Genomic DNA, 24,579 nt, shown 5'->3' with positions numbered 1-24,579 from the left:
ACTAAGATTCTAGCTCAACTTGTCTTCCTCTGCCTGTATACAGTGTCAGACCAAGATACAAAAATACATAAATACTGCTCTGTGTGTGTTCACTGTGTGTGTGTGTGTGTGTGTGTGTGTGTGTTCACTACTCACTGCTGTGTGTGTGTGTTTACTACTCACTGCTGTGTGTGTGTGCACATCGCGTGCGTGCTCTTCGCCCAAACAAATAACGCATAGATCGTGTGTGTCATCAGATGTTAAACAATGACAACACGGATGCACACATCCTCTAAACGTTCTGCTAGTGCTCGCCATAATAATATGATAGAGATCGTTCTTACCACGTTCAAATGCACGCTTCAAACAAAACAGTCAGTGAAGACGAAGAAGAGAATGACATGTTCTCCCGGCGCCTATTTATAGTAATAGTCGCACCGGTAGTGACGTCATGGGCTGTTGCAGGCCAACGTGTTGTTGGTGTTTTTTCAATGTATGCTTCAGACGGGTCACGACGAGGCGTTCCCCATAGCGACCCCTAGAGGACGCAGTTCGAAGTTCCCTTGAAAGGGAACCATGGGTCACAGGAGGGTGGGATGTTGATCAGTAGGTTACTGGCTTGGGATGGGTGTCATCATGCGTCTCAACCAATGAGAGCATATGGGGTGGACCTAAGACTGCAGCAGCGCTCACATGAAGCACTCACAAATTCATAAGTGGGAAATAGTAACTTAGTAAGTTTCCGATAGTACGTGAAGACAGCCGAGAAGCACTCTCACTCAGCACAGTGGAGTGCATCGTTTTGTTAACTTTGTGGTTTATTATTTTGAGTTGTTTGGGACGCGGTAACACACGGCCCTCTCACAATATATTGCTTTACAGATCTATCGCTTTTGCCGCTCAGAAATGTTCATGCAATCGTGCTGCATGCATCAGAAGTTCAACGCTCCGACACTACATGCGTACCGCGCTAAAGCCCAATTGAACCACGCTCTCGCCCACCTCTTCCAACCGAGCCAGGGCCGGCTAAACAAACTGCGCCCGAGCACGGCACGGAGCGATCACGCTAGTCAAACAAACCGGGCCTTGGGGGTCAATCGCGCTCGAGCACTATCAAGAATGCCTAGTGTGAGTACTTATTATTGCGCATTAGTCTCTACCCACCCGCACCCGCACTCGCCCATCACTCGCCTGCGCCGCACTCTGTTGCGTTGGGTCCCACGATCGTGCAGGTCTCTACTCAGAAGGTGCCTGTTATAATGTTATGATCGAGGCTCTGGACTCTGAGCAAAGTTGATTAATCGCGATTAAAAAAATGTATCGTTGCCCAGCACTAATTTTTATGTAATTTGATCTAATTACAAGTATTTAATTTTTGGAATCTGATCACGTAATTACATATACAGATTACATGTAATTAAATGGCCCCGAACTCCGGATGAGATCCGCTGGCTGTAGACTGACCACATTCTCCTTTCATTACTCATTGTTACTCACTGTATTTGTAGACTCTGGTTTTGTCCACCTGTGTTTTTATGTCCTGTATATAAACGAGAGTTGCGTTTAGTGTTACAGGAAAACAGTGTTGAATTATTTCACCAGGGAATCAAATCGCAGGCTAATTATAAGACTCCTGTTTTAAAAATGGAGCTGGGGATCACATGTTGTGGAGGGATGTTAATCTTTAGTTTTCATTCTGTCTGTCTCTTATTCTCCGTTCACTCTTCTTTGAGTCAGCACTTTCTGTCCTTTCTTCTCTCCGTTCTGCATTGTGTTGTTTCTTCTGTTCAGGGAGTTGTTTTCCAATAAATTCAATTGTGGCAGTAAGAGGCGTCCGCTGAGAGCGCCACTCTAACAAAGCTGAGAAATGGCCTGCTGGCTCTCTGCTCTCATTTCTGCTGATCTGAGATGTCCTGAGCCCAAGACAAACAAAGAAACAATTGCTGAGAATGATGTGAAAACACTGAGACCCTTTTAACAGAGTGTTTACTGACTCATTTCAGCAGTAAATATCTGGGATTTCTGAGAGGTTACCCTTGTCGTAATGTGATCGTGAGATTCCTGTCTCCTGCTGATCGCAATAAAAGAACATTTGAAAGCCTTTTCCAGTGTGAATGAAATGCCTGTTTCTGTGAAGCTTGTTGACGGTGTTGGTTTGGTGTGTTTTGCAGGAACTCCACATACTGTATGAAAGTGTCGATGTCGCTCACGGTGGCTGAGAACAACACGGGTCTCTGCTACAACTCCAAGATGAGGTACTTTGAGAAGGCCGAGCTGAGTAAGAGCAAAGACATCCTCTGTCCTGACATCGATGACTACATACAGACCGGAAAAGAGCCAGAGATTACATGGTACAAGGTACGATCACGTGCTGTATTCACCACTGAGCAGACAGGTTGTTTGGTTTAGTGTTAATAGTACTGTAATACCCTTCAGTTTGTTTCCATACCATCATCTTCATGCAGAAGACTCATGCAGTTAGGGTTAGGCAGAAACTGACTTTATATCAGTCCTGATGTCCTGAGGCAAAGACAATGAGATGGAAAGTTTTGTGAATGGATCAGTTTCTGCCACCCATAAGACAGGTGAAATTGGACTGCGCACTAATTCAGATGAGCCTCAAATTAAACGTCTGCCGCTCTTTCTGGCTAAATTGAATCAAAGACAGATAGTGGCTGTGGACGTTTGTGCTGGAAACATAACTGGATTTAGTTTTCATCAATGTGAACTTCTTCATTCTGCTTAGTTCGATATACGAGTTAAAACTGAAAGATAAAACAAACACACGGCATGAGCAACAAATTACTCATTTGATCCTGTTCTTTACTGGTTGATATCAGTCTTCATGCCGTGCCTTTATATAAATTGAGCTAGTCTAACAAAGAGGTTTCATTTACAACACTTTTTCTTCTTTCAAAAAAACGTTTTAATATTTTGTAGTGCTTTTTCTCATCATACGAAAGCGGTGTGTTTTTATTAAAATGGTTGAATTGCGTCTGCGTTATCATTGACGATTAGAAAACCCTTCATCTTTGAACGTTTATTTCTTAGCTGAGATTCACACTGGTTAACGTCAGCACAGTTCATGCATCATCTTCTTATGGTTCGCTGCCTTGATAATGAACTCATCTGCTCATCGACATGGAAATTAATTAGTGCTAAATAAATGATTGACAGGTGTTGCCAAGGCAACAATTTACAGATGAAACTCTAGCTGTTGTCAAAACACTGTCAAGTATGAAATCCGTAGTGCTGCAGTCTGTTGACAGCATCGAAAGCCGCCCACTTGAAGGCGATTTATTAACGTGTCATTCCAATGAAATGTGTTCGGAGCCGCATTAAACTGCCGATCTGTTTATGGATGCAGGAATGCCGGCCGAAACAGTGGAGACAGAGCATCGTCAGGAAGGTGGATGGGCTCGCCATCAAAGACGTGCGGGAAGACGACATCGGGAATTACACCTGCGAATTACAGTTTGGGAGTTTTGTGGTGAGGAGGACCACTGAGCTGTCCGTCACAGGTAAGATGAGCTCTTCTAAGCCAGGTGTGTCCGGTCCGGCTGTTTCCTGAAGAGTTAAGCTTCATCCCTCACTCAACAGCTCAACCAGTCCAGGTCTTTAGGATCTCTAGAAACTCCCAGGCAGGTGTTGCTGCTAAACTCTGCAGGAACGAGGCCATCCGGGAACTGAGTTTGTCATGTTAAACATGTCTTCTGGTTTGGATCTGATCTGTAGTTAGTGGTTTGTTTTTGGTGGATTGTGTGTTTGTTAGGGTCGACAGCAGAGGGCAGCATGAGGCCCGTCTGTAAATGCTGCCACGACCTTCATTTAGTCTGATATTAAAACGCACAGGAGGTGCTCATGCACAGCTGGAAATGCATTACGAGCATCAGCTTGGCTGTTCTTCAAAAGTCCACGGACAGTGACTATGAGAGGAGGAGGCGTTTCTCTCATTTTGACACGCGTCACATGTCCGTCCTGGTTCGCCGTGATTTTGCCAAGTAAGACATGTTACTGGATCAACATCTTTTGTTGATCCTGGATCAACATTACTGTCCAAAAATACAGACTTAACCCAATCCCCACCCCTAAACCTAACCTTACCCATAATTTATTCCTAAAATCAGAGGGAAATGATAGATGATTAACAAGTCTGTAGAAGCACCTAATCCTGATTGTAAGCCTAAAACTGACATTTCCTGAAAAGTTATCTCTCAATTCTGATTGGTTGATTGGAATGATGTTCCCGGATCAACAAGGATGTTGATCCAGGAACATGTTGTACTTGGTTAAATCACGCTCACCATCCGTCCTGATGTTTAGGACTTAGAAAGAGGTTGAGCAGAATTCAGAACTGAAGAATCAGTTCACTTTCAGTTCATGCGTGTGAATTTGAATTGAACTGGCATGCAGGAAGTTGAATTGGAACTGTAATTCAGAGTAATTCAGCACAGGTAATGCATTCTGGGAAATGGAGTGATTTTCCAGCCTAAACCATTGAAGTTCATTTATTCAGTGTTAAAATGCATCTAAATTGCAGTTTTGCGTTATGTTTGCTATCTCAAATTGAACTCTTGAACTCTCAGACTTTCTTAATTCAGTTAGAATGCAGACGGGTGAAACTAAAGGCTGATGGTCCCTCTATTGTTGCTTTTACACTATGGTGGATCTCTGAGGTCAAGCCTGAAATCAGCTGTCGTTTAATTCACGGCCCAGCTGGAAGAGACGTTTTCACAGAGTCACACACACACACACATACTCACACACACACACACACACACACACACACAGTTTTAAGGTGCTTTACTGGCATGACAGATATTTTTGCATTCATATTGCTAAAGCATTTGCAGCATTTGCAGTTCAAACAGTGCAAAATGAGAATAGTGCAGAACATAAACATAAATTAAGAAAAATAAAACAGTGTAATTGACAAAGAAATGTAGTCCGGATGACAGTAAAGAATAAAATTAAATTACAAGTAGAGTAAATAAAAGTCATTCTTATAATGCAATGATAAGAGAGAGTGATAATAAATAGTGCTGGAGACACAGACTGGAGTCGATCCTCGCTGTGTCTCAGATTGTGACAGACGAACACACACCATTACAGAAGGTGTGTTTGATTAGGGCTGGAGATATCCTGATGTTGTGTCTCTATACTCTGTACCTGCTCGAGAGCCTGTGTTTTATCGGAGTGCTGATAGTGTGTCAATGTGTTTTTAGGGTCTGATATCATTGACCTTTACTTCATTTGTTTGAGTTTCCAAATGAGTGTTGTAATTGTGCTGTAATTTGCTTGAGTTAGTCAGTCTTGTTGTGGGGTGATGATGTTATAGTAGATATTAGAGAAGATAATGTCACTGATTTCTTTGCTCATTTCTTGACATTGCAGGTCTTCATCTCTTTCTTTCTCCACAAACAGTAAGGCGCATATTCTTCTTTTTTTATATGTATATTCAGTGTCGGGGAAAGTTACTTTTAAAAGTAATGCATTATGATATTGCGGTACTCTCTTAAAAAAGTAACTAATTGCATTAGTTACTTTTTATGAAAAGTAATGCGTTATGTTACGTTTTTGTTACTTTTTCTCATCTGGGCTGGGCTTGCTTGTTTGTTTTTAATATGAAAAGTTCTATTTTTGGCAAATGTAAAAGCCCTTTCACACCAAAAGTGAAATGAATGAGCCTCAGGCTGAAGGAAGTCATTTTTGCTTATTCGAATGTTTGAATTGGATCACTGAAGGTCAGCAGCAACAACATTGGTTAACAAAATGGGATTAAATACATAAAGGATATTTGTGCTATTTAACATATTTAATTATTGCAGGTTTTGCATATTCTGAGTTTGCATTTCACTGTTTTTAGTCATTTTGAGAAATACTGAATCTGTTTCTGTTTTTGTGCGAGTGAGATGAGTAAAAGCATGTTGACATTGAGTCTAGATCTACAGTAAGATCATGTTCACACACAGCACCTCTGCACTCAGTAAATACATGAGAAACAGTAACTGCCGTTACTTATCTGAAAAAGTAACTCGGATATTTTCTTATAAATTAAAAAATAATGAGTTCATTTACTAGTTACTTGAAAAAAGTGATCTGATTACGTAACTCTTAACGTTACTACTTGTAATACGTTACTCCCAACACTGTTTATATTTGAATGCCATATGACACTCAGCATGCTATATTTTTTGTGTCCAGTATCTTCAAGAATCTGCTGATCGTAACCTGTTATGCAAAGATATATATAAGCTTCAGCTTATTACAGGTTCGACTCCCTGAATGCTGGTTTATGTGCAAAGCTCTTTTCCTCAGGATTGTACTACATATTAAAGATGGTGGATTCGTGTCCGTCAATCCTTCTTCTGTGGGTTTTTCTGAGCTGATGCTGAGTGTCTCCCTCGTTGTGTTTTTACTCTTGCAGTTTCTGATAATTCACCTTCATGTGCTCTTACGTGAACTGTCAGTTACTCAGACCGCGTCATTTCATGCAGCCCTGTTGGAAGGTAAAAAGCTCATTACTATGTGACTAAAACAGGAGAAATGAGACAGAGCGGGTGCCAGCACATCATGTACGGTTTTTACATGCCGGCTCGTTGAGTCCTGTGCTCACAGACGCTTAAACTGTCATTCAGCAGTGGGTCGCCGGCTCTTTTCTAGAACAGTCCAGTCCAGTTCGTGCTTACAGGGAGCGAGCAAATCCTCTCTGTTCAGTTTTCACTGTTCACCAAACAGCCAGATGCAGCTTATTAAAATGCATCACTTATAGAAATGGCTTATCTGCTTCCTATAGGACGTCAGCGTATAAGACCCTCGTCCCAGTGCCCGACTAATGAAAACAGATGATTATACTTATTGAATTTGTGTCATGGATTTGGCTCATGGGCTTCTCAGAGTAAGTGCTTGAAAACATGTTCCCGAATGGGAGGGTAGAGATAGATTTATTTTTTATTTATGGAAAGAGATGGAAGTCTTTAGGCGTGTGATGAACTCCCTCTGGATCTTCATAAAAAAACTATTCCAGCTCAAGACTCTAATATAACATTGCAAATGTATTGTCCACCATGTATTCTAAATAGAAACAAAAATAAAACAATTATTTTTTTAATGCTATCTGTTAGCCTAATTCTGATGTTGAAGCTGGGAAAGACTAAACTTTGAGTAAATGCTTTTGCAGTTCAGCTATATATAGAACATACATGTGTGTTCACGTTCAGTGGTGTTCAGTCATGTTGAGTAGTCTTTATCGTCATCATCGGGAGCGTTCATATTCTTGTTCGTTCCTGATTTGTCTGATTTGGGAAGCTTTGTTCTAACAGTGTTGACATTTAGCATAACCTTTTGTCTCTGTCACTCTGCTCCGCTCGTTTATGCGGATCCAGTCCGGCTGTTGCTCTGGCTTCCTTTGGAACAATTTTATTTTGTGGAGAAGAAATATAAAATAAATGTATAATTACAAGCTGCTGTAGTTAGTTTTAAGAGAATATAATTGAAATATCACAGTTGTGCTGAATATCTACACAGCTGTGATTATCTCAGGACTTTGTAGCCGTTTACTATGGTATTAACACTGTAATCTTTAGTAATTATGTTCTCTAGGATTCAGTATGTTTCTCACAGCCAACTGATATCTGGGATACTTGGTGTCTTATTCATGTTCGATATTAATGATGTTGCACGCAATTAAAATAATGCATTATGCCCTAAATGAATTTTCACATTGTATAAGCCACAGCTTTTTGATTCCACATGATTCATTGAGTCATTTAATCACTGAAGCGTTATGATGTTTCCATGGAATCATCTGTTTTCAGTTCTGCTAGTAATGTAGCTTTGCATCAAGTGCTTTGAGTGTTGCAGCATCTGTTTTTTGTGGCAGTTTGTAATACAGTTTTGGCATTATTTTATAATGCATTAGGAACTGACTGGGTTAATATTGGGCTTTTGCTAGAGAAATATGGATCTGCTAACAGCTCGCGAGAGAGGATTCTCCTCAGATGAGCCGTTATATAACAGCGTCGCCTCATCGTGAGCAGGTGAACGTCTAAACACACAGCAGCGTTCAGTTCTGTCCGCTGATTATCATATGAAAGGTGAATAATTATTCTCTTAATTGAGTACAACGAGGGTGTACAGAAGTTCTGAAAAAGCACAGCTCTGTTTCAGGTGCTGCTGTCTTTTATGAGGGTGTGTTTGGATCTTTTTTCCTAGAGGAAAACCAGAGTGAACTCTTAAGCATTCGAGTGTGTTTGTGCAGCCGGAGCGGAGACATATTTCCCCATCCTCTCTCTCTCTCCAGGAACAGTAAAGCTCATCCCACATAAAAATCAATATTTAATGTCAACATTTTATGTTTTTTTTCTCTTGTGCTTTTCTAATATGAGCTCAGATGAGGCTTGCGTGTGATATTAGTGTACGTTATGTTGTCTGTGGTGCCCCACGTCACCTGTCAGCCCAACTTCAGATCTGTCACTCAAACTGCTGTCGTCGTGGCAACAGAGTGGAAAATAATGAGAGATATTCCCACCTTATGGTTCCTGTACTGCCAAAGTACATATGAGAGAGAGGGAGGGAGGAATAGAGAGGGAAATGAAGAGAACAGCTGCAGCAGAAAGAGCGAGAGAAATAAACAAAGGCTTGATGCAGAGAGAAGGAAAATATGGCTGAAGTGGAGAGAGATCGGAGAGAGAGAGAGAGAGAGAGAGTGTTTGGAGTATTCAGTATGATGGATGAGCATGTGATCAATGCCAGCGATCTGTCATGTGGCTCATTTTCATAAACACATTACTGATGGAGACGCTCGTCCAGCGGCCGCTCTCTTTACAGGGTTAAACGGCAACAGACCTTCTTCATATATTACACCACTTCACATTTCTCTCTGTCGTCTCATCAGTGAATTTACATGAAGCTGCAGCAGGGTTTTTATGTAGTTGAGCTACAGTCACCAGCTCTGTCCAAGAGCATGTGACATGATGTGCAGTTGAATACTTAAAAACACAAGTCATGTGACACTTCCAGAGCCGGTCTCAGTCTGATTAACATGTAGACACTCTGAGCTCCAATCACATGATCATTAACAAAAATCTGATTGATTTCAGTGGGACTAAAGCCGTCTGGATATTTATGATGTTTAATATTACCATGTGACTTCTTGCTTAATTAGGATCTTCTAAAACTGACGAGTGGTGTGAGGACACGAGGAGCCGGCAGGAGACACAAGCTCATTTTGAAGGGAAACTAAAAGAGAAGTTGAGGCTGGTGTGCAACGCCCGTCGTCCTGATGTGTGTCAGGGGTTTGTGATGAGGAGGCACTTTTCCTCTAAGCTCAGAGTAGTTTTAAATAAATGAGCGGCGAGGCCATGGTCGGCGTGGAGGAGAATGTCTAATGTGGTTATATTTAGAAGTCATTAGTTAGGCCTGGCCAAATGAAGGGCTGTTTTTAAAGTGTTCTTCATTAATTACACAGGATCCTCCATCTTGATGGAGTGCGAGTGAGATAAGAAACATATTCAGGTCAGAGAGATCCATGCAGGGACTTACACGTGATATTGATGCTCTGGTTATGTAAGGGCTCTGTTGCAAACCCAGTGAGAGAACTTCAGGACCTCCATAGAGACTTCACGTGTGTGCAGAACGATCGTGTGGCCTTAATGTGCTGCTTTATAACTTTTCCATTCTAAAGCACCCATATACAGTCAAACCAAAAATTATTCAGACACCAGATATAATTTTTGATATTTTTTACTAGTGGGTGCACGACACTATAGTTAATTTATGTAAGTGAGGAGAGCAAAATAAAGTAAACTGTGACATATTATACCCAGAAGTTCTTCATGCAGTGGGCTACCAGTAAAATTGATAAAAAAAATTTGGGACCAAAAATTATTCAGACACTTTGACCTGACCATGTTTTGCTTAAGTGTTATCTGACATTATCAAGATGCATTTATTCTGACACCGTTTAACTCTGAGTTCTTGTCATATTTTATTGCCATTTTCTAAACTATAGCAAATAAACTAAACTATGTGATAATGTTGAAGGTGTCTGAATAAATTTTGGCTTGACTGTATGATACAAAATTCCCTCTGCTGTCATTATGACAAAGCTGCTTGTTTTCCCATTAAGAAACCTGGAATGTCAAGTCAAGTCAAGTCACCTTTATTTATATAGCGCTTTTAACAATACAGATTGTGTCAAAGCAACTGAACAGCATTAATTAGGAAAATAGTGTGTCAATAATGCAAAATTACAATAGTAAACACTCATTTTTCAGTTAAAGGCAGTTCATATGAATGTCAGTATTGTGTTTGTAGGCAGTGTGAGTACAATGTTCATTCACAGTAAAGAGTCCTGCTGATCACAGTACAGTCCGTAAGACTCGAAGACACTTCATACTTCGCAGCAGCTCATCTGTGCAACGCTGAGCACAGTATGCATCATGTAGCAGCACTCACGGCATGAACTTTCTCTTTTTGAAGACACATTTTGCTAGTTCTGCTAGCCCATGCTCAACCTGTGAGTGACCGTGTTTTTCTCTACTGTACTAATATGCATTGATGCATGGAGCAAGTGTTCAAACAGAAGAGCAGAAATGTGCTGTGATACGCAGAGACACCTCACAGTCGGCATCAGACGTGTTCACGAGTCCCTAAAGTCCAAGTCAAGTAGCAAGTTATATTTTTTTGCGACTTAAGTGCAACTTGAGTCCAAGCTGCAGACTCGAGTTTCCATCTCTGGTCGGCATCCTGGGAAACCAGAACAGAGTCCAGGATTGTGTGGACCAGCTGAGGGTTGAACGCTCTGGACTTGCTGGTCTGGTGAGAGAGAGAGGGTTTTCAGCAGGGAAGCCTGCGCATGTCATCTGTTTGAAGCTGATGGTCTTCCTTCCTCCTTTCCATCCATGTCTCTTTTGTCCTGAAATGCTTAAGCTTATTAACCCTTTCAGTGGTGAGTTTAAAATATTCCAGCGGTTCCCCCAGAGTGAGTTTTTTTAAGGCAACCATTATTTTAGAATGTTTCCCCTTACTGTTTCCATGGTGACGCGTCATGCTTGTCACGTGACACACCGCGGCCACAATAACACTGTATGACAGATGGATCGCTTTTATTTCGTTTTTCCTTTTTTATTCAAAATATTCATAAACTTGCTTACCATATCATCAACTATCTGATATTCCGATTCACAAATATGTGTAAATGAGAGTGTGTTGTCATTTAAAAACCTTTCTAAATGATCTTGATCGTGATCTGTAATGTGAGATGGGCGCCGCCATGTTTATTCGTGCTGCAGTTCAGAAAGTCCTGTCAGTCGGATTTACAGCACGTGAATTCATTAGTTTCTCCCGAAATACAAGTTGTTACGGGGCGAACGAGACATGAGACTTGCGGATCCTCTGGTGGCGAGCAGACGGAAGTTCATGGACCGGATTCGTGACACAAGTAATAAGTGGCCGGTGAACTGGGAGAAGAATAGAGTGAACTTTATAATTACTTACACTATGTGTATCTGATATGAATAAAACAAATATATAATGAATAAAATAAAGCAAATTAAATTTGAATGGATTGTTATTGTTGCTTCCATAGACATATGTGTGTATTTTACAAACTCTAAATGTATTATTATACTAGTACTTATGTGTATTTAAATGTCTGAAATCTAAAATAAACATTATGTGGTTAAAAAAACTGCATAGTTGTGATAATATGACAAGTGCAGTGCACTTCTCTCTCTGGCTCAGCGCCAGCTAAAGCGCGAAAGCACAGTTTGAATTTGACAGTTATGTGACGTCACCGAAGGTTCTAAATCCCATATGTGGGACCGTACCGCTCAAAGGGTTAAATCATGTATCATGTGGTTACAGGTTTTATATACAGTATGAGACTACGTATGACTGCTATCCCCTCTACATTTCTCTCTCTCTCTCTCTCTCTCTCTCTTGTTTTTTTAATCCTCCTCTCACAGAAAGCACTCAGCGCATGTCTTAAAAGTGAGTCAGTGAATAAAAGGCCATTTGATGTGTTTTCTTCATTCTAGCTGCACTTTCATTGCTGAGTGAAATTAATATCTTAACTAGCAGTCATCCAAAGAAGGGGAGTGTTGTAGAGGGCTCTCTGACCTGCATTACAGAGCTACGGGACACTTAAATGCACCATTTCCTTCCATTCAGCCCTTAATGGCGGTTAATCTGTTCCATTTTGTGTATGAATCATAATCTGAGTGTGTGAACTTGAGTGTAGAGGCTTCCATTAGTTATCATTCAATTTGCTTTAAAAAGAGCTTTCAGAATGCTGAGGGTAGCTGTGATTGGGGGTGGAGTTAAAGACGGGGTGTGGCCAAAGGGGTGGGTGTGGTCAGAGAGTGGGTGTGGTTAGAGGGCGGGTGGGGCTATGGTGTGGTCAGAGAGTGGGTGTGGTGTTAGAGGTGTGGTCAGGGAGTGGGTGGGGCTAGGGTGTGGTCAGATAGTGGGTGTGGCTAGGCGTGGGGTCAGAGGTTGGGTTCAGATCATCTAGATTGCAGTCAGCATTAGATTATGAGTTTTCAAGTACAATTATTGAGCTCAGCATGTGTGTTCATATTCCTGTATAGAATACATTTATTGTTTCCATTTCATTCTCTCTCTCTCAAGTGACGATAAGTGCTAACGGAGTATGTGTAAATGTCAGCTGTTTCATGAATTCAAACATCTGGGATCTGTAATGATGATCACACTTCATCGATTAATGCGACACTCTGGCAAATTACCACTCAATTTGTGTCTCGGCTTTCAGAGTGTTAAACTGCTGTTAATGAAAGCCACAAACACTTTGCTCTCACACCCACAGTTTTTCTACCTTTTTTAGCCTCCTGTTGGGAATCACTCAGGATTTCCGTCTTGAAATTCGCCACTTATGCCGAGTTCACACAGCACGATTTTCAAAGTCATCGGATCACCGTTGTTTTCACACTGCACGACTATCTGGGGCAGCATTCAGTTGCTGCTGTGTTCACATTGCATGATGGATCGGCGATAGGGGGTTACACACTGCATGACTTTACAATAGGAAGAATCGCAGACAACTCTGTCTGGTCCACAAACTACGTTTCACAACCAAACGCACACGAGAAGTGATCCCGAACTTCCCGCTGCCCTGTATCTTGCTCTCTCATTGGTTGTAGGTCATCGCCTATGTATTTTTCAGTCAGAACTCATTTCACACAGCAGGATTTTGAATCGCCGAGAGGTCCAGAAATTTAGCATGCCAAATATTTCACGGGCATCAGCGACACGTCGGTGATTCTCTCAGATTGCGTCTTTGATAATTCACACTGCATGATTGTCACTCATGTGAACGAGCACCGATTTGCCTCCGATTTCGGGCATTTGTCTGTGATTTTGCAAAACCTGTCGGCGAGTTAAAATCGGGGCTAAAATCGGGCAGTGTGAACTCGGCATTAACCTTATGATCAGACATCTGTTTAACTTTCAAACACATGAAAGAATGATTCAGTGACCTTGAGATTTTGTTTTTTCCCTCAGTAAACATAATTTACTGTGATTGTTTTGACGGCTCTTCTCCCTCTATAACCCCTAATCTAGGGGTCTTCAAACTCGGTCCTGGAGGGCCAGTGTCCTGTAGAGTTCAGCTCCAACCCTAATTAAACACACCTGAACCGGCTTATTAAGGTCTTACTAGGCATACTAGAAACTTCCAGGCAGGTGTGTTGAGGAAACTTGGAGCTGAACTCTGCAGGACACCGGCCCTCCAGGACCGAATTTGGAGATGCCTGCTCTAATCAAAATAAGACACAGAGAATGAATGATAATGACACCATCTGGCATATTTATGTTTTCAAGGTGGTTTATTCATTCAGTACATTGTTGAATAAAGAATCTAACATGAGAGAAGAAGGGTTGTGCTTTATTTTTATGCTCCAGACCGACCCAGAATTTAGCTCAAGATGGAGTAATTGGCTCTCAGGCAGAGCTGGAGTCTCAAACTGTCAGTAAACACATCATCCTGTTATAACTGAACACTTTCCTGTGGTTTTAATAGCACATTGTTTCAATGGCAACTGGAACAGACCTTGTTTGTCCTTCCAGAAGAAATAAGTCTTATTTGGCTTATGTGTGTGTGAGAGACCGAGGTCTTCTTAGGACAAGTCAAATTTGTAAAAAAAAGAAATGCACCAACCTGTAAAGCCCCACTCAACTTTTCAAAGCATACTGCAGGTGAGGAAAGGTCAGGACTGTCCTTCACGTTTATATATGGACTGTGAGCGACTGCATGAATAATTCAGGCTCGAACCTCGTCATGTGACAGACACATTCCCCCATCTGCTCACAGTGGGCTTTGCGTGTCACACGAAGGGTCACATCACGACCCCTTACACAAGCCCAGAAAGATCCACAGGCCTGTTTCTGTCTCTTAATGGGAGCGGCGGGTTACATTAGACATAATTATTTCTGTGTGGTGTCTTCAACCCCAGCAGGCTGTAATTTGTACCTTCACGTCCCCTCTGCCACACGACAGCTGCTGGAGCCATGACACTGTCATTTTCCCTCCCGTTTCTCCAGCTCTCATAAAGCCTCTTGTAACCCGCTGACCTGTCCGATCGTATATAAGCACCGGTTCCCGTATCACCCCTGCCCTTGTGTTTTTATTGGACCCCTATTAGTCTTTGGGACAGCTGCTGTCACTAATGCTGTTAGAGGCTCAGTTTTTCTTTTCCAATGTCCATGTTCACTTATTATACATTGTTTGTTATTTATATTAATGTAAATGATTATTATAAATGTCTTCTAAATACCAAAACATGCATATGTTCATCAGAGTAGATGGTACTTGTCTGCATAGTCGTGTCTGACGTACTGTATGGGGCTAGAGATGTAAATTAGCAATGTTACTATAATCCGGTATGTTTACATTTTGTATTTTATGCTTATGTTCATAAACATGCTTTGTTTCTATTTGAAAGATTCAATTATGATCTGGTCTGTTGCTGTTGGTGGGACATCAGCAGATTATTCATTACAATCCTGAAAAAATTTGTTTTTTTTTTATTTTCCAGATTCAGATGTTCTAGATGTTTGGTGCTTATTGCTAAAGGAAAATGTGTTAAAGGGACAAACCTTACAATGAATTGTTTGTTCAGATGCAGAGTAGCATTGATTCGTATCTGAGAGGCTGGGCTGGTTTCGTGTTTGTGGCAGACAGTAGCGACGTACTGCTTTTCTCCTTCTGCTTGTGCTTCTCGTTGTGCAAATGAGATTCAGCTGGAAACCTCTTGCTTTCTTCAGCTTGTTTCCCCTTAACAGCTACATAATTAGCAAACAGTTAGGTAAAGTGAAGTGAAAGTGAAGCGACGTGTGGCCAAGTATGGTAATGTGTAAAGTAATGTGTGCTCTGCATTTAACCCATCCAAGTGCACACACACAGTAGTGAACACACACCCGGAGCGAGTAACTGCTTTAGGTGCCAGATACAGCATATGATTCCACCTCCTCATGATCTCTAGATCATCCCAGTGGATTTGAGCATGTTTAGCACATTTTGTGTGTTTGAATGACATTCCCATGCTCATGTGAAACATTCGTCTCATTAAACAAACTTAATTTCCTGTTTGACACTCTTAAAACATTTTATCTAAAATAATAATGCAAGATCCACTTTAGAATAGTGAATCAGTCGTTCACACACACACACACACACACACACACACACACACACACACACACACACTCACATGCACACACACACACACACTCACACACACAGCATGTGTTATTATTGTGAGCGGGTGACTCTGGCCGTGTACCCTGAATTTGCTGCTATAACAAACTGACCTGTTTGAGCAGGTGGGCAGGCTGGCAGCGTCCGTCTCTGAGCATTAGCCCTGGCATGACGCTGAGTGTGTCTGTGTACCTACTATTGCCTACATTATGAGGCCCAAATATCCTCACAAATATAGTAATCTCAGTAAATTTTGACCTTGTGGGGACATTTTTTGGTCCCCATGAGGAAAAAAGCTTATAAATCACACAGAATGAAGTTTTTTGAAAATGTAAAAATGCCTGTAGTTTTGTGTGAGGGGGAGGGTTAGAGTAAGAGGATAGAAAATACAATTTGTACAGTAGAAAAACCATTACGTCTATGGAATGAACCCATAATTATAGGAATACCTGTGTGTGTGTGTGGCTCTGTCAGTCCAGTCATGTACATTACGTGTCCCTTACGTGTCCTCACTCTATATCTGTCCGTCATTCATGTAGTCTGTCTGCATGCTCTCATTCACAATTGAAACATTTAGCCACCATTAAAAAGATTAATTCATGCATTGGCGAACTAGATGAGCATGAATCTTTTCTCATGTCTTTTTGGGTTTAATGAGAGCGAGCACAGTCTTGTGACACACCAGGTGTTTGTTCAGATCCTCCGTCACTGCAGCGCTTGTGATCCGAGTTTCAGTGAAGTTTGTCAAGGACACAATGTGTCAGTGTTGACTTTAATGTTCTGCTGAAGAGAACAGATGGCTGATGTGTGACGCTCGCATCTGATTGGCCAGCTGAGATCCCAAGATGAAAACTAGAGAGAGAGATAGAGAGAGTTTCCCTCTGAACACTCCAAACATTTATAATCTCCTGCAAACATCTTTCGGCTAGATTTATGTAGTTGAAGCTGTCTGTTATCTGACGGTCTTTGTGTGTTTTGTTGAGACACAGACAGTGACATTCATGCATATTCATTCAATTAAAACATTCAAGTGCCTCTTTTTGATTTCCACTATAAACTCTCGACTCGAGTGGCGTCTCTTCTTCACGCAGCGTTCTTGTGCGAGAGGGACATTTACTCTATCTCTTAATTAAAGATTATATCACATCATTTTCTTCACAAGGGAAGAAAAATTTACTTCAAAGAAAGAGTGAGAAAAATAATTTCTGTAAGTTCACCAACTGAAAATGAGGCAAAGTTATTTGCATGAGTAAGATTGACGTTTTTAATATCCGCTGCAGTGGCGGTTCGATTGGCATGACTGAGCCATCGGCGGCCTTGAGAAAGCACATCGTGTGCCGCAGCATCGTCCTCATTATTGGGAAAACAATGCATAATTAAAGTAATCATGATTAATTACCATTCGCTCACCATTTGCACATCTGCTTAATTATAAGTTTGGAATATTCCTCCGCGCCTGAATTCTGATTTTGTGCAATGCTCCTTCTGACATGGTGTTGATAGTTCGGCTGACGTGAACGCAGCGGCTCTGGATCCGCCGCACTGATGTTCGTCTGTTGTTTTAATTACACAGATGTGCATGAGAATTGCCTGTCACTGCAGGGAGAAATAGGGCCCAGAGCTAAACGTCTACATGGCACAAGGCCGCTGCTGAGAAGGCAGTATATAGTGACGTACAGGAATCGATAGAGCATTTTCCCTCTGTGCTTCATAAAGGTCTCAGCATTTGCCCAGATACAGACGTCCAGAGGGCCGACAGAGGGCCAAATGAGCCGCTGGACTACAGTAGGTGGGCTAGCAGGGTGAATGAACATGTTCATTAAGCGAACGTGCTGACAGCTCAAGCCGCTTTAACCGACAGACGCCCGGGAGTCCCCGGAGAGGAACCCTCGGAGGAGAAACGGGACGTTAACCACAGTGTCAAAGCAGGTGGAATAATTAAGAAAAAGGAGAGAGCTCATTTAAAAGGGCTAAATCATGGCTGTAAGTTAATTATGTTGCCTTACCTTACACAGGAAGTGGTTGCACCAGGGGATCATGAGGGATTTCCTTTTAAGGAAGCTCCTGGCTCGTTAGCAAGCAGCCACTTTTGATACGGAGCAAAGACGACCCATGATGTGATTGACAGATCAGTCCTCAGCTGACCACCACTGTAGTTTGTTGTGGAGGAGCGGTTGACATTAGATTGCATGATCCAGTCAAGAATTACGAGCATGTTGAACACGGGCAGCTTACAAGAAGTCAGCTTGTGCAGGTGGAGAAGTGTTTCCATTACTGTGAGCAGACACCACAGCGTCTCTAATGATAGACGACGAGTGTGTCAGAACGCTGCACTGATGTTCAGCTCCTCATTAAATCCTCTGCTGCCATGTCAGAAAGGCGACTCATGGTAAATTATAATTTAAGCTTGTTGCAGTTAACTCTGTGTTTATTCTGCAGAATTCATGATCAATGTTTTTATCTCTTAATGGGTTAGTTCATCAATGAAAACTTGTGTCATCATTTACCAAACCTGTTGGACCCGCTTTCTTATGTGGACACAGAATTTTAAAAAATATATATATTTTAAGAAATTGTTGTCCATACAATGAAAGTCAAAGGGCTCCAATGTTGTTCGGCTCCCAACATTCTTTAAAATATCTTATTTTTTGTTCAGCAGAAGAAAGAAATAATACCATTGTGGAACAACTTGAGGGTGAGTAAATGATGACAGAATTTTAATTTTCCCACTCCCTTTAATATCTTCAAGTTATTGACACTCTTGTTTCAACCCATCTTTGGGTCAAATTTGACTAACGCAACTTTTGGGTTAAAAATTGAATTGAAAAATGTAACCTTTAACCTAAAAACCTTTAACATTTTTAGAGTGTATGATCAGTTTTTCTGTGTTCCTTTTCAAATGCGGCATTAACAGAAGGGTTAAGTAGTCACATCGTAACCCTTCAGTCAGTGCAGCATTATCAAGTTTTTTAGCTGTCCATCATGTTTCCGCTCTGGAAGAATGTCAAGTGGCCACACTAAGTGGGGTGTTCAGGTTGTAATCATCATGCTCAGCCGCGGCTCGTCCGTGTTGATAGTGTTCGCTCTTGTAAGGCCGAGGGTATTAAAGTTAATCAGCAGAGAAATGTCAGACGGCTTTGCTCACACACGTTAGTGTTCTGCTAGCGCTCAGCGGCACTCTCAAACAATGCGTCCTCGCTGCGTCAGGCAACTTGTAGAGGGCCAGTGCTCAGATCTATTCTGAGTGCGCTGGCGTAATCATGCGTGACCGGGAGCGACTGAGCTCTTTAATTAGAGAGACACGCATTCATTATTTACCCTTTTCTCAGAGGAGATTAGCTGGAGTCGATGCTTTGTGGGAGAGATACAGAGCTAAAGTGTATCTGAGACGGGCCTTCCTCTACTGCTGCACGTAAAGCAGGCGTTTCATGAGTCTGAAACGAGCGTCTTCCTCCAGCGATCTACAGTCTCCTGACTCTTACTCCCAAAGCGTGATGTGTGCGAGCAGGTACGTTCCGTTCACGTCTAGTAGATGCTGTGTGTTCATATTCAGCTCAAAACTGTTGGAGGAGGTTTTTAATTAAAATAAATTAATCGATGTGAAGATTCTAATGAGCAGATGCTAACAGTGGTATTTAAAAAGCTCTCATTAAGCATCTGAAGGGCTTTTGATGGCAGTATGTGTTGGGTCACATCCTCTGGCCGGATGAAAGAGGAGCTCTCGAAGGTCGCTCGGTTCATTTACTGAGCACATCCAAATGGTCGAGTCACGTTCCAGGCCTTTGAAGTTCCTCTGCTGGCTCGATAGCCGGTCGATGGGCCAACCCAGGGTTCCAGGGAAACTTTACTCCTCGACTTTTGAAGTCACTTTGTTTACTCAGAAATCATTAATTTAGCTGAAGGTCTTTATGAGAGCATAAGGAACATTTGACCGGCTTTTGTGTCCTCTGAAAAGAGAGAAACTAAAGATAGGGTTTAATTGCTTTAAAGCAAGTGTGGCACTCATGTGAATCTGCTTTCTGATGCATGTCAGTACATCAGTTCTTTTTGAGTATTTTAGATTCAAACGACAAACTAACAAGCGAGAAAAAAACCAAAGCAACAGACAGAAAAAAAACCACTGCAAAAACACACTGCATTTATCGCACCTTCTCCACTGGTTGCCAGAACTTTCCTTGTAGTGTGTCCCTTTGCTAATTTACAGAACCAGTGGGACCCTATTATATTCAGGAGGAAGATGTCAGCTCCTCACCCAACAGCATGGCTCATAACTGGAACAAAAGAATGGGCTTGTGTTTAAAAGTGGATTACGTTCAGAAGGCTCAGTTCTGAGCCTGGCTGGGAGCCTGTGATGTTCAGCAGCCATACAGAGAGCAATTTCCTTCCCCTCTCAGTGTTGACATTTCTTAAAGAGACCCCCCAGAGCAGAGCGCTCTCGCCCTCACGGTGATTAGCCACGTAGTGCCGCGGTGTCGACTTATGGCATGCAGAATTACAGCAGCGATGGTTTCACATGGATGAAACTAGTGAAAAGGTCAACAGGACGAGACGACTCGTGTGTATCGAGCTACAGGGATCAGTTATTGTTGTAATTATGAGGTGAGGATGTATCGATCATGTGTGTGTGATATTTCTCTACAGAGCTGTAGTCCAGTATAAAATGACTGGAGCATCAACTTTTATTACATTCATCTCTGGAGCAAACATGAATTTCACCTCTGTTAGCATCAGGTGAAGACTCGTTCTCAGATCTGATCCATGTAAAAGCTGCTTCCGGCTTCGCTACCGTTCGGACGTTCTTGCTTACTGCTCTGCGCTTTGCTCCCTATTTCTGTACTTTTCTAAAAAAAAAAGAGGATTTTTAGGATTTTTCTAAGATTTGTACTTCAGCAGATCAGCACAGAGCTCAAACAACACATTTTTGGCACAAACACTTGGTATTTAAAAAGCTCTCATTAAGCATCTGAAGGGCTTTTGATGGCAGTATGTGTTGGGTCACATCCTCTGGCCGGATGAAAGAGGAGCTCTCGAAGGTCGCTCGGTTCATTTACTGAGCACATCCAAATGGTCGAGTCACGTTCCAGGCCTTTGAAGTTCCTCTGCTGGCTCGATAGCCGGTCGATGGGCCAACCCAGGGTTCCAGGGAAACTTTACTCCTCGACTTTTGAAGTCACTTTGTTTACTCAGAAATCATTAATTTAGCTGAAGGTCTTTATGAGAGCATAAGGAACATTTGACCGGCTTTTGTGTCCTCTGAAAAGAGAGAAACTAAAGATAGGGTTTAATTGCTTTAAAGCAAGTGTGGCACTCATGTGAATCTGCTTTCTGATGCATGTCAGTACATCAGTTCTTTTTGAGTATTTTAGATTCAAACGACAAACTAACAAGCGAGAAAAAAACCAAAGCAACAGACAGAAAAAAAACCACTGCAAAAACACACTGCATTTATCGCACCTTCTCCACTGGTTGCCAGAACTTTCCTTGTAGTGTGTCCCTTTGCTAATTTACAGAACCAGTGGGACCCTATTATATTCAGGAGGAAGATGTCAGCTCCTCACCCAACAGCATGGCTCATAACTGGAACAAAAGAATGGGCTTGTGTTTAAAAGTGGATTACGTTCAGAAGGCTCAGTTCTGAGCCTGGCTGGGAGCCTGTGATGTTCAGCAGCCATACAGAGAGCAATTTCCTTCCCCTCTCAGTGTTGACATTTCTTAAAGAGACCCCCCAGAGCAGAGCGCTCTCGCCCTCACGGTGATTAGCCACGTAGTGCCGCGGTGTCGACTTATGGCATGCAGAATTACAGCATCACATGGATGACATGGATGAAACTAGTGAAAAGGTCAACAGGACGAGACGACTCGTGTGTATCGAGCTACTTATTGTTGTAGGACGAGACGACTCGTGTGTATCGAGCTACAGGGATCAGTTATTGTTGTAATTATGAGGTGAGGATGTATCGATCATGTGTGTGTGATATTTCTCTACAGAGCTGTAGTCCAGTATAAAATGACTGGAGCATCAACTTTTATTACATTCATCTCTGGAGCAAACATGAATTTCACCTCTGTTAGCATCAGGTGGTTCTCAGATCTCAGATCTGATCCATGTAAAAGCTGCTTCCGGCTTCGCTACCGTTCGGACGTTCTTGCTTTGCGCTTTGCGCTTTGCTCCCTATTTCTGTACTTTTCTAAAAAAAAAAGAGGATTTTTAGGATTTTTCTAAGATTTGTACTTCAGCAGATCAGCACAGAGCTCAAACAACACATTTTTGGCACAAACACTAAAACTAAAAACTCTTTGGGACTGGAATAATACCACGAAAAAGAAGATTCTTTGCCTCCCACTGCCAGCAGCTTACATTCCGGAGACGGGAAAACACAGCTGCCCACATTCAAACAGAAGAGAAAGAAAATGCCTCCTGTTGAATCTACTTGCTGCATGAACTGCCGCAAACTTCTACAAAGGATTGCGGTTCTTCAAACAAAGTTACTTGCTGCACTTCCAAAACAGGCAGAACACTCAGCAGACCGTCATCATGGACGCCCTCAGCATACAGCCGGTGAGTCCTGTGAATCTAGTGAATCTCAACAGTTTATACCAAGTGTAGAGGAACTAGCTGAAACTGATCGTCACACTAATCGATGGCACAAACAGGGAGCGAGACCCAAAGGCAGTAGAGACATCAGATTGTCACAAGTTTCTCGTATTGCTGCCGTAACATCCTCTACCCCAGATATGGCTATGATGAGGCTTGTGAATACTGGTATTCTACCAGCCCCTATACATCTTGAGAACAGATTTGAAGCATTAATGAATGCGGGTGAGGAATCCCCAAGTGTGATTAAATATGGATCGGATCAGCCAGCAGTTAACATCGCTACTAACAGGCGCTCAAGATCAAGCAGACAGCGGCTTTCAGCTCAGAACGCAGCCGAGCCCAGGACTCTGATAGTGGGCGACTCCATTATCAGAAACATCATTACCAGGACTACAACTACATGCTGCCTTCCTCAAGCAACAGTTTCTGATGAGAAGAAGGAACTTCTGAAAATTCTAATGAAGCACAAGGCTGCAAATCGAATCATCATCCATGTGGGAAAGAATGATATTCGGAAAGAGCAGTCAGAACTCCTTAATAAGGACTTCAGTAAACTCTTTGAAACACTTTGAAGACTTAAAGTTCAGTCGTTCATCAGTGAACCACTCCCAGCAAGGGGAACTAACATGTTTTCACATTTGCTTGGGCTGAGCACATGGCTACAAAGAATCTGCAGTTTAAAAGGAGTCAACTTCATCGACAATTTCAATCTTTTCTGGGGCCATAGACAACTGTTTAAACTGGATGGCCTCCACCTAAACAAATTTGGTGCAAGAGTGCTAAAGGACAACATCTACTTCTCCATCCGTCATCCTTCAGTAGTGTGTGCCAAACTACTCAACCTGAATGGCACACACACACCTGGACAGAGTATGAGTGACCACAGGACTTCATATCAGCTTCCGAGTCATCATGTGGTTGACACATCCCACAAGGACACTGATAACACCACACAGCCACAACAAGCACTGCTCATGGACACCATCCCGGCTGAGCCCTGCCCACAGAGCTCGTCACAGACAGACTGTGACGTATCAGAACAGCTCCAAGACTCAGCACCCAAGGATGACTTTCTGGAAAATAGCTAGGGAAGGCAGAACAACATATTTCAGCCACCGGAAACACCAGAGACACAGCCCATCTCACCAGACACATTATCCCTCTCTCCAGCATCTCCACTTCTAAGCTTCTCACAGAAAATGGAGGAACTGGTTTATGCTGGGACTGACCTTTGCTGGTCTTGAACCTACATCTACCTTGATTTTTATTTGAGTCTACAAGAACAAAAGTGTCTATATTTAAAGAAACGTGCATTTATGTAACAAGGAGTGATGACAGTTCTTCCCTGCAGCATCCTGAAGTGGCAGCTGCTGCTTCCGACTGGTGCTGTTGGTTTGCAAACGGTTTTGTTTTCAATTTTGTCTGTGTACCTGCCGCTTGGTTGGCTGGACTAATTACATTTTCTGGAACTAATCGTTAGCCAGACTTGGATTTTACATTGCCAAAGGATCCTGCTCACCTTATCTGCTTGCCATCTACCCAGCCACAGTTGCTCAGTAAGTCTCCATTTGCTAATATCCTATTGCAAGTGTGTCCATCTGTTCATCTCCAGCTGTAAATGCTAGTTCTAATGCTTTCAGTGGGCAACCTCCTATTATAATTGTTCTCATTCTCTCCTCTTACTATTCACTGTGGAAATAACTCTGAGTCATGACAACTTCTGGTCAGTGAACATTTGCAGGAAAACTAGTCCTATAGTTTATCCCAAGGACGACTTTCTGGAAAACAGCCAGGGAAGCCAGGACAACATATTTCAGCCACCGGAAACACCAGAGCCACAGCCCCGCTCACCAGACCCATTATCCCTCTCTCCAGCATCTCCACTTCTAAGCTTCTCACAGAAAATGGAGGAACTGGTTTATGCTGGGACCAAACTCTCCCACTCTTTTGCTGCAAGCCCCCAGATATCAACTAAAAAACGGCGGGCCCCACAACCATCAAAGCCTGTGGGCCCCACAACCATCAAAGCCATTTTTAAACATTCGCTCACTAAAAAATAAATCATTTCTAATCAATGTCTTAATAACCACAAACAACCTGGATTTTATTTTTCTAAACGAAACATGGCTAGAAGACAGCTGCAGTGCAACAGTCCTCAATGAAACAGCCCCTCCTAACTTTACTTTCAGGAGTGTTTGCAGGACTGTTAGGAGAGGTGGAGGTGTAGCTGCTCTATTTAAAGATGTCTATCAATGCAAGCAAGTGTCATTTGGTCAGTACTTGT

The 24,579-nt window shown here is 42.2% G+C and overlaps 1 protein-coding gene across 4 annotated transcripts in view; it reads left to right on the top strand.

The window, feature by feature from the left end:
* Positions 1-24,579, top strand: part of LOC107677935 (interleukin-1 receptor accessory protein-like 1-B) — a 153,767-nt gene that overhangs the window by 46,088 nt on the left and 83,100 nt on the right. For all 4 annotated transcript variants that reach the window (XM_016473012.1, XM_016473010.1, XM_016473011.1 and 1 more), the window contains exons 3-4: positions 2,151-2,337; positions 3,347-3,500. In XM_016473012.1, coding sequence (XP_016328498.1) covers positions 2,151-2,337; positions 3,347-3,500 — 341 coding nt within the window. The remainder of the gene's footprint in view (positions 1-2,150; positions 2,338-3,346; positions 3,501-24,579) is intronic.

The sequence above is a fragment of the Sinocyclocheilus anshuiensis genome, unplaced genomic scaffold (assembly GCF_001515605.1).
Source record: "Sinocyclocheilus anshuiensis isolate Anshui unplaced genomic scaffold, SAMN03320099.WGS_v1.1 scaffold1085, whole genome shotgun sequence".
NCBI classification, from domain to species: domain Eukaryota; kingdom Metazoa; phylum Chordata; class Actinopteri; order Cypriniformes; family Cyprinidae; genus Sinocyclocheilus; species Sinocyclocheilus anshuiensis.
This window is presented reverse-complemented; position numbering and strand designations above follow the sequence as displayed.